At 55.4% G+C, this 10791-nt stretch overlaps 1 protein-coding gene across 1 annotated transcript; it reads left to right on the top strand.

The window, feature by feature from the left end:
* Positions 1–6599: 6599 nt before the first annotated feature.
* Positions 6600–10689, top strand: EGR1 (early growth response 1). The gene is made up of 2 exons (XM_082454617.1): positions 6600–7438; positions 8150–10689. Exons 1-2 carry the CDS (start codon positions 7138–7140, stop codon positions 9466–9468), a joined length of 1620 nt encoding a protein of 539 aa, XP_082310743.1. The 5' UTR covers positions 6600–7137; the 3' UTR covers positions 9469–10689.
* Positions 10690–10791: the final 102 nt, after the last annotated feature.

The following is a 10791-nucleotide window of genomic DNA, read 5'->3' as shown; positions in this document are numbered from 1 at the left end:
AGCCTCTCTAACTATCTTATTGCCTCCGTACCATGGGAAATGGATGCACTTTGGGCTGAGATGCCTGTCAGTAAATTTGGATGTCAGTTTTTCTTGCTCTCTGCCTCTGACTGGGAGGCCCCTGAAGAGAGTCTCTGTGATAGCTCGTGCTGATGCACCCAGACCTCACCCTCTCTCCTGGATGATTGCATGGTTTCCTGGCTGGTCTCACCACCATTCCTCCCTCACCCAGCCTCCTGGAATTATTTTAAAATGGTGAGTCGGCTCTCTGACTGACTGGGAACCACGTCAGTGGGTGGGAGCTGGATTAGGGGCTCCCACAGTCACTGTGCTTCCCCCATGATAGCACATATCACACTGTTAAAATTGCTTGTTTACTTGTCTGTCTCCCTTACTGGGCTATGACCTGCAAAAAAGGGAGAACCCTCCTTACTTCTCCTTATATCTTTAATGCCTAGAGTGGAGCAGATGTGTGATAAGTAATCGTTGAATGAATGAATTGAAATGATGTGTTCATGTGTCTACCTCCCCTATTCGATTTGACTCAAGAACCCCGGTAAGATGAAAGCTTTGTCTGATTCATTCTGGGGACCCAGAAAACAGTTCTTGGGATAAGCTGGGATTCAGCTAGAGGGTTCTAGACTGTCTGTATTGGAATCCTGGCTCTACCACTGCCGGGCTCTCTGACCTTGAGCAAGTCGCCTGCCCTCTCTGAACCTGTTTCCTCTTCAGTGAAATGGGGATGAGAATGGAACCTACTTCATAAGGCATTGTGAGGACAAATGCCTGTCAAGTGTTTAGCACGGAGGCTGTCACATCGTAAATGTGTCTTGGGGGTGGGGTGGGGATAGAGAATGCATCTAGAGATTAAGGAAAATCAGAGGAAAAAAAAAAAAAAATCAGAGGAAATGAGCACCACCACCGATTTCAGCATCCTGGTGTTTAGAGGGAGGGGACGGTGAGGCCAGTACCAGAGTGGGGTAACCCCAGGGGCTACTTGTCCCCCTTCCCTGCCCTCCCCCCAGGTCTGCAGAGTCCAAGCTCACCCACCACGAAGCTGAGCAGCCCTGGCGCTGGGTGGTGGTGAGGGGCCAGAAATAACTGCCGTTGCTATTCCTGCCTTTCTGGGCTGGATGGGAACGCTGCCTTTCTAATCTAAAGGCTGCTCTAGACTTCCTGCACATCAGTGGGCTCTTATGTAACACTCCCCTCCCTCTGCCTGCCCAACGAGCTTCCAGAGATTTCTGCAGCCAGCTTTGCTGCACACTCAGCTGGGGGTGGGGGGAGCAAGGAAGCCACCGCAGGATGGATTGTCCTCTAAGCCCAGGATTTTGCTGGCCCTGAGCCTGGGAGAGGGGCCACTCAGCACAGGGCAGAGGGACTGATGTCCAGGGACAGCAGCCTCTTTCTGCATCTGCAGGATACTCTGGGGCAGAGAGGACCAGGAGAGCAGGCCTAAACGATAAAGGTCGTCTATCTTGACCCACTCCCTCTTCCCTTAATGGCCCCTCTGTGCCACCTCCGTGACTTCCACTTCAGGCCTTACCTAACTTTGTCCAGCACATGACCCCTCAGGCAGACTCTGAGGACAGCAGCCCAGACCCCAACTCTCGCAGGCAGACCCCCACCTGGGCCAATCCTCCATGGGCTCTTCCCTGCAGCCCTGGATGCCATCTGGAGGGTGCATGCCAAGCACCTCTTCAGAGCCCAGTGGACCCCCCTCTTCCTCAGGCCTCAGCATCACTCTGCATGGGCCTGTCTCAGAACTTGCCCTTCTCCACCTATCCTAGGGCTCAGGGTCTCCTCTGGCACCTGGTTTCCTGTCTGTAATTGGAGGAGATGAGATGGTTTCACACCACAACACTCTGGGATGATTATGTCTCATTTCCCCCCTTCCTCCATGTCTCCACTTCTCCCCACCCTCTCAGTGCACCCTCTGTCCCACCCCATACCTGGCCCCTTCAGGTTTCTTCTCTCCGCACCCAAAGACCCTCCCTGGGGTGGGAGCAGAGCTACCCCCAGGCCCATTGAAGGCCAGGCCCTCCACATTTCCAGCGGAGCCGATCAGCCATCGGAAAGTGTGACAGGCACCCCAGACAGAACCAAAGCAAGAGTCACTTCCTGAGCCCTGGGATGGCCACAGTGGTGGCAAACCACGATCTGAGCAGCACGTGTGAGTGCTGACGTAGCCTGGGGCTGGGGAGGAGGAAGCGGCAATGGAAAAAGGGGCTTATTTTCCTCCAAGAGCTGCAGCCTGCTCAGCCCTGGGTCAGGCATGATGGTTCCCACTGGCTTTCTCCTGCAGCCTCAGCTGCCCTGGACAAGCTCAGTTCTGCTCTCACCTCTGCCTCTTCCTCTTCTCTGGTATGCAAGGAAGTTCTGAGCACAGATAGCAGCTCAGACCTGAAGACCCTCTGAGGGCCTCTCACGTTTTCCAGGATTTTTCGCATCAGTCATCCAGCAGGCAAGGTCTGAGAGTCCCAGACTCATCCCTGAGCCCCCCTGAGGCCCCGCTGACACCCGGGCCAGGGTGCTCAGGGCCTTCCTTCTCCCAAGCTGGTTTCCTTTAGGCCCCAGACCTGTTGTCCCATCTGGGTTGTTGGTCACAGTTGGGTGCTCACAAACCCTCCTTGGGAGGGGCCAATTCTTTTCACCATGTCTCCTCCCCTCTCTGTCCCCCCAGTCACAGCAAACAAAAGTGTGCCATTGGCCAAAAGACAGACCAGAGGAGAATGGGGATAACACAGATGTTCCCAGCCCCACTGCTGAGAAGGCAGACCAGCAGTATAACCCTGTCCAGGAGGAGGCTTTCCGCTGGGCTTCTTTCTCACTCATGCCCCCTCATAGCGAGCGCGAAGGTGGGCAGCGTGTAGGGGCTCCGAGCCAGCTGTTGTCACTGTTTCTGGGTGGAAGCTGCCTTCCAGGGGCATATACCGTGGAGTCAGGACAGAGTTGAAAAGGCCACCTCCTCCTTAGCACTGCGTCTGATACACGCAATGGCCAATAAACCTCTTTTTAAGAGAATGAATGTTTTACTCAACTGTATCTCCTACTACTTCCAAAAGGAACCCTTTCTACTCCAGCGCATTTTTTCTAGACAGACCACACATGGACTCTCCTGGCCAACCCACCCCCAACCCCGGCCTGAAATTGCCTCTCATTTCCTCACCACAAAGTTTGTCCCTCATCATGTTCTTTCTCCTCCAAAATATCATCCTTGTCCTTTTCCCAGCCCCCTATCCTCTATGTTCTGTAGTGTAACTGACTTTTGGTGGCTAACAGGGCTACTGCCTATTCTTAATTCTCTTGTATCGTGGAATCCAGGCTCCCTTCTACCCAACTGTAAGCTTCTCAGTGGCAGGGGCCTATGCCTTAGGCCTTATTCCCAGGCCTTGCCCACAGAAAGTCCTCAAAAAAGTTTTTTGTTGTTGTGGATAATGGGTGTATTAATCAGAACCTGCTGGGTTGTAATAGAAACTGAAATAAGTTTTATTAAATAAAAAAGGAATACACTGACCTGTGTAACTAAAAGGCCCAGGCTCTATCCAGAGACTTACTCTCTATGTGTGAATCTATTTTCTAATTTCCTCTGCACTGGCTTCATTCTCAGGTAAGCTCTCCAGTCCTGATGGCAAGATGGCTTCCAGGCTTACATTCCATTGGCTTATTACCACCTGGGTAAGAGAATTCCCCTTGTTCAAGAGTTCCAGAAAAAGTCCAAGAAGAGGTTCTCATTAGCCTGGTTTGGGTCATGTGCCCATCCTGACTCAGTGGCTATGCCTAGGGAGATGGAATGCTCCTGGACTGCTGGATGGAAGCATCCTAGATGGATGGCCAGGCAAGGGTGACATACCCTCTCCTAGAACTAGGATGGGGTTCTCTTCCCTCAGCCACATGGATTGGGGTGGTTCTCCAGAGGAAATAGCTGGCAGGGAGCACTTAGGAAAAGAAAGGTTGGACATGCAAAGCAGAAGATGTAGATTGTTAGGATTTCGAGTGCCCAGCTTCAGTGAGGACCTGAAGATACCCGTAGGTCAGCTTACACATTAGAATCATAGGGGAACCGGTTTGCCCTGGCTGGGGGAGGAAGATGTGCTCTTGGAATCTGGGCAGCTCCTGAGAGACAGAAGAAGGATCCTTGGACAAAGTGCCTGCTTAGTTCTGGCCCTCAGGAGCTCAGGAAGATTGTGATTCATTTAGCCTAGGGTAAAACCTTTCTTTTTCAGAGCTCTACAGTGATTCTGCTGCACAGTCAAGGTTGAAATAATTCTGCTCTAGGAAATAATGTTCTACTGCAGCAAGAAGGATTCAGATTAGCTCTTCAGGACAATGTCCCCTGTGTTAGAATTGGAATGTTTCTCCTTCTCTGTACAACTTTTCAGAAAAGGGTCACTGGGGTTTGCTTGGAGGCTGAGGATGGGTGGGTGAGCTGTGGGTGACCCTGTGGGGGTCATAAATAACAATAGCCACTGTTTACTGAATGCCAACAGCAAGGCAGGCACTGTGCTTTAGGACTTCACAGACGGCAGTCCATGTAAGTTTCAGTCTTCACAACAATCCTTCCATGTGGGCATCATTAACATTAGCTCTATTTTACAGCTGAAGAAAGATACAAAAATCCTGGCCAAGGTATCCCACCAGGAAGTAGCAAAATGGGCATTCAGACACAAGACATCTGACCCTGACTGGCCTGGCCTTTCTGCCCAGAAGGAGGCCTCAGAGAGGTGCCTCACTCTTGCTCCTAATGGACAGCTCGGTAGGCGGGGGAAGTGGACACCCACCAGGCCGTAGCATTTGGGATGGGGAGTTCAGACCTAGAGCACAGAGACGAGGGAGCCCTGGTTCACTGCCGGATTCCTTAAGCCGATTTTTATAAGAAAGTGTGTGTGTGTGTGTGTGTGTGTGTGTGTGTGTGTGTGTGTAGGATTCAGAGGGATGAAGCCCAAGATTCCTTAAGCCGATTTTTATAAGAAAGTGTGTGTGTGGTGTGTGTGTGTGTGTGTGTGTGTGTGTGTGTGTGTGTGTGTAGGATTCAGAGGGATGAAGCCCAAGATAGCTACGCCCCCTCCCCCAATTTAAACCCTCCGACACCTACTTCCTGAGGCTGTTTAGGTTCAAGCAGACCCTAACCCGCCCCCTTCCCTCCCAGTGTCGTCAGCAAGCTCCTTCCACACACACACTTTCTGCTTTCTTTTTAAATTCAGAAAAACACCACCTCCCCTGGATTCAGAGCTAGAGCAGAAGCCTTCCCCTACCGGAATCCCAGTTCTCTTTGGGTTGCGCACTTGATTGTGGGGGGAGGGGCGGGGACGGGACGGGGAGGGCTTCCTCGTTTGCGTCCCGCTCCCGGAAGACCTGCGGGAACCATTCCAGTCTACTCCCCTCTCCTCCCACCCTCGCCCTTGGCCTGGCTCGAGGAGGGGAGTGTTATCCCGCCCGGGATTTGGGCGCCTCGGCTGTGGCGGCTCCCCAGGGACTGCAGGGGGAGCCCAGGATGCGGCGCCTGCTCAGTTCGCGCTCACTGCGTCTAAGGCTCCCCCAGCCTGGCGCAGCGCCCAGCACAGAAGCCGGGAGGGGGAGCAAGACGGCGGCGGAAGAGCCCACTCGGCCAGGGGCCGGGGGAACCGAGCTGGAGGGACCTCCAGAGGGCAGCACCAACCCGCTAAGCAGGTCCTCTCTTCGAGCCAGCCAGGGGTCCCCAGACAGTCCACAGGGAAGCCTCCTTTTCAGATTCTCACACTTCCCCCCCCCACCTCCACCTGTTCTGGATAAAGGTGGGACAGTCTCCCACCAACACAAGGACCACCAGCTCCTGGTGGGAACAGAACTCAGGTCTCTCCAGAGGCAATCAGCTTACCTCGTCCAACCACCCAAACGTGGGCTCTTCCCCAGAGGGACCAGAGAACAGCCTTTTGGTTCGGGTGGCGCAGAGGGATCCCCAGGCTCCAACAGCCCCACCCCATTGGCACATGAGGGAGAAGCAGATGGCCCACCGTACCGCACAGGAAGGAACCCAGGAACCATTTGGCTGTTATTTCCTAGCCTCAGTTTCCCCCGTGACACTTGGAAAGGCACCATGCCATTGGTCGAGGCCTGGGGTCAGGGCCCCGCCTCTCCTGGGCGGCCTCTGCCCTGGCCAGCCCAGCAGCTCCTCCCCTTCGCTCCCGCCCGGCTCCCACGGTCCCAGAGGTGGGCGGGCGAGCCCTGGATCACGGTGGCAGAGCCCAGGTCCTAGTCGCCCTCGCCCCCGCCCAGGGCCCGGGCTTTCCCAGCCCAGTCCCCGCCGGGAGCCGCGAAGCGCATAGAGCTACGCGCCTGGAACCCTCCCTGCCTGGGCGTCCCCGGCTCTTGCGCGCGCGTAGGGCTCCCAGCTCGGAACCAGGGAGGAGGGAGGGAGCCAGGGAACAGCAAGCAGCGACCCGGAAACGCCATATAAGGAGCAGGAAGGATCCCCCGCCGGAACAACCCTTATATGGGCAGCGCCTTATTTGGAGCGCCCAGATATGGTCCGGCTGTTTCCGGCTCCGGGAGGAGGGAAGAAGGTGGAGGGAAGGGGCGGGGGCAACGCCGGGAACTACGGAGCAGCTTCGGTCCGGGAGTCCTCAGCTGTGGCTTGAGCGCTAAGCTTCCTCGAGGCCTGGGCACCCAGGGTGTGGGAGCCGGCGTCAGGCCCAGGGTGCGGGATGGCAGTGCCTATGGCTCTTGGAGAGGGGGCTTCACGTCACTCCGGGTCCCCCCGGCTCGTCTTGCCATATTAGGGCTTCCTGCTTCCCATTTATGGCCATGTACGTCACGAAGGAGGTGGGTCCATGTCGTTCCAGACCCTTCAAATAGAGGCGGATCCGGGGAGTCGCGAGAGATCCCAGCGCGCAGAACTCGGGGAGCCGCCGCCGCCGCCAGCTGCCGCCGCCGCCAGCTTCCGCCGCAGGACCGGCCCCTACCCCAGCCTCGGCAGCTGCGCCGCGTCTACACCGGCCGGCGGCGAGGGCGAGCCGGCAGACCCCACCTGCGCTCTCCACAGTGTGCCCCGCGCCCCGCATGTGACCTGGCCAGGCCCCCGAGAGGTGTTCCCCGCAGCTCCTGCCCCGGGCTGCGCCCACCCGCCCCAACACCAGCTCTCCAGCCCGCCAGTCCGGGATGGCGGCAGCCAAGGCCGAGATGCAGCTGATGTCCCCGCTGCAGATCTCCGACCCTTTTGGCTCCTTTCCTCATTCGCCCACCATGGACAACTACCCTAAGCTGGAAGAGATGATGCTGCTGAGCAATGGGGCTCCCCAGTTCCTCGGTGCCTCCGGGGCCCCGGAGGGCAGCGGCGGTAACAGCAGCAGCAGCGGGGGCGGTGGAGGTGGAGGGGGCGGCAGCAACAGCAACAGCAGCGGCGGCGCTTTCAACCCTCAGGGGGAGGCGGGCGAGCAGCCCTACGAGCACCTGACCGCAGGTAAGCTGTGGCCTACGCCGAGAGCTAGCCCCTTCGCCACCATCCTGGCGTCTGGTCCTTCCCCACGGGCTTTGCAGCGCCCCCTTCATCGCGGCAGTGTTCCTGGACTTCAGGGATGCAAGTGGGGTTTCCCTTCTATTCCTCTCATCCCCAAGGTCCTGTATTAGAGGAATGCCTGGGGACATCCCCCCACCCCCTCCTCGTCCTTAATTGTGCGCAGGGGAGCCAGCTTTTGTTTTGGATGGAGAGCTGTGGGGCTGCGGGGGTGGGGGGAGGGGGGGATGGGGAGAGGGCTTGTTTTGACGAGCAGGGCTGCGCCCCCTCCGCCTCCAGAAAGGCTAGCCTGCCGCCTGTCCCCAGGGAAGGACTGTGATCCTTGGCCAGGGATGCCCTGGCAGCCCAGGGTAGGGGTCGCGCACTAGCGGTGGCCGAGGGGGTGCTGGCGGGAATCCCTCGCCCGCGCAGACGCTGCTGCGGAACGCTGGGAGCTGCAGTGGAGGGGGATTCTCCGTATTTGCGTCAGCTGTTGTTGAAATGGGTTCTGCCTCTGGAGCGGGTCCAGGAACATTGCAATCTGCTGCTATCAATTATTAACCAACTCAAGAGTCAATGGTAGCTGGCCCGACCTCTCGCCTGGCAGCGTGGGTCCTCCTCGCCCTCCAGTGATTGCTCTCCAGTAACCAGGCCTCCTCCCTCTCTCTTTCCTGCCAGAGTCTTTTCCTGACATCACTCTGAATAACGAGAAGGTTCTAGTGGAGACGAGTTACCCCAGCCAAACCACCCGGCTGCCCCCCATCACCTACACTGGCCGCTTCTCTCTGGAACCTGCACCCAACAGTGGCAACACCTTATGGCCTGAGCCCCTCTTCAGCCTGGTCAGCGGCCTTGTTAGCATGACCAACCCCCCAGCCACCTCATCCTCAGCATCATCTCCAGCGGCCTCCTCCTCTGCCTCCCAGAGCCCACCCCTGAGCTGCGCAGTGCAGTCCAACGACAGCAGCCCTATTTACTCAGCGGCACCCACCTTCCCCACACCTAACACCGACATCTTCCCTGAGCCACAAGGTCAGGCCTTTCCAGGCTCAGCAGGCACCGCGCTTCAGTACCCACCTCCTGCCTACCCTGCTGCCAAGGGTGGCTTCCAGGTCCCCATGATCCCTGACTATCTGTTTCCACAACAGCAGGGGGACCTGGGCTTGGGCACCCCAGACCAGAAACCCTTCCAGGGCCTGGAGAGCCGTACCCAGCAGCCTTCGCTCACTCCACTCTCTACCATCAAGGCCTTTGCCACACAGTCGGGCTCCCAGGACCTGAAGGCCCTCAACACCACCTACCAGTCCCAGCTCATCAAACCCAGCCGCATGCGCAAGTACCCCAACCGACCCAGCAAGACTCCCCCCCATGAACGCCCCTACGCCTGCCCCGTGGAGTCCTGTGACCGCCGCTTCTCTCGCTCAGATGAGCTCACCCGCCACATTCGCATCCACACCGGCCAGAAGCCCTTCCAGTGCCGCATCTGCATGCGCAACTTCAGCCGCAGCGACCACCTCACCACCCACATCCGCACCCACACAGGCGAGAAGCCATTCGCCTGTGACATCTGTGGGAGAAAGTTTGCCAGGAGTGATGAACGCAAGAGGCATACCAAAATCCACTTGCGGCAGAAGGACAAAAAAGCAGACAAAAGTGTGGCCTCTGCCGCTACCTCCTCTCTCCCTTCCTACCCATCACCAGTGGCTACCTCCTACCCATCCCCAGTCACTACCTCTTACCCATCCCCAGCCACCACCTCATACCCATCACCCGTGCCCACCTCCTACTCCTCTCCCGGCTCCTCGACCTACCCATCGCCTGTGCACAGTGGTTTCCCGTCACCCTCCGTGGCCACCACATACTCCTCCGTTCCTCCTGCTTTCCCCGCCCAAGTCAGCAGCTTCCCTTCCTCAGCTGTCACCAACTCCTTCAGCGCCTCCACAGGGCTTTCGGACATGACGACCACGTTTTCTCCCAGGACAATTGAAATTTGCTAAAAGGAAAGGAAAAAGGGAGAAAATGAAACACAAGAGACTTAAAGGACGAGAGGAGGAGATGGCCGTAGGAGGGGCTCCTCTTAGGTCAGATGGAGGTTCTCAGAGCCAAATCCTCCTTCTCTACTTGACCCCAGGGTCGCTGTGGAAGGTCTGTTGGCCAACAATTCTTTCTGTCCACTTCCCTTTCCTCCCCAGGACCTACTCCCTTTGACTTCAGCTGCCTGAAACAGCCATGTGCAAGGTCTTCACTTCTATCCAAAGAACTTGATTTGCATGGATTTTGGATATATAATTTCAGTATCATCTCCATCGTATGCCTGACCCCTTGCTCCCTTCAATGCTAGAAAATCAAGTTGGCAAAATGGGGTTTGGGCCCCTCGGAGTCCAGCCCTGTACTCTTGTACAGTGTCTGTGCCATGGATTTTGTTTTTCTTGGGGTACTCTTGATGTGAAATAATTTGCATACTCTATTGTATTATTTGGAATTAGATCCTCACTTTGGGAAAAAAAAAAAAAAAGAAAAGCCAAGCAAACCAATGGTGATCCTTTGTTTTGTGATGATGCTGTGACAATTAAGTTTGAAGCTTTTTTTGAAACAGCAATTCTCGGTATTAATCGGAGCATGTGTCAGAGTGTTGTTCTGTTAACCTTTCTGTAAATATTGCCCGACTGTACTCTCACATGTGGCAAAATATGGCTTGGTTTTTCTCCTTTTTTTGAAAGGTTTGGGGGTTTTTTTGTCCTTTTGGTTTAAAAAGTTTCACGTCTTGGTGCCTTTTGTGTGATGCGCCTTGCTGACGGCTTGACATGTGCAATTGTGAGGGATGTGCTCACCTCTAGCCTTAAGGGGGGCAAGGAGTGGTGATTTGGGGGAGGCTTTGGGAGCAAAATAAGGAAAAGGGCTGAGCTTGAGCTTCAGTTCTCCAGAATGTAAGAAAACAAAATCTAAAAATCTGAACTCTCAAAAGTCTATTTTTTTAACTGAAAATGTAAATTTATATATATATTCAGGAGTTGGAATGTTGTAGTTACCTACTGAGTAGGCGGCAATTTTTGTATGTTATGAACATGCAGTTCATTATTTTGTGGTTTTATTTTACTTTGTACTTGTGTTTGCTTAAACAAAGTGACTGTTTGGCTTATAAACACGTTGAATGCGCTTTACTGCCCATGGGATATGTGGTGTATATCCTTCAGAAAAATTAAAAGGAAAATAAAATAGCTGTGGTTGGGTGTGTTTCCTGGGCTAGGGGGAGGCCTCTGTAGTAGCCGTCTCTATCGAGGGGTTTGAGGGGCTTTTCCAGAGACAAGGATATTCCAACA

This window comes from Balaenoptera physalus (genome assembly GCF_965194825.1).
Source record: "Balaenoptera physalus genome assembly, chromosome: 3".
Taxonomy (NCBI): Eukaryota; Metazoa; Chordata; class Mammalia; order Artiodactyla; family Balaenopteridae; genus Balaenoptera; species Balaenoptera physalus.
Note: the sequence above shows the minus strand (reverse complement) of the source record. Positions and strands in the feature narration are given on the sequence as shown.

Bases quoted from the DNA above. Each gene is read 5' to 3' on its own strand.
- EGR1 (XM_082454617.1), top strand. From the start codon at position 7,138: ATGGCGGCAGCCAAGGCCGAGATGCAGCTGATGTCCCCGCTGCAGATC. The intron at 7,439-8,149 runs GTAAGCTGTGGC...CTTTCCTGCCAG, and splicing joins CTACGAGCACCTGACCGCAG to AGTCTTTTCCTGACATCACT.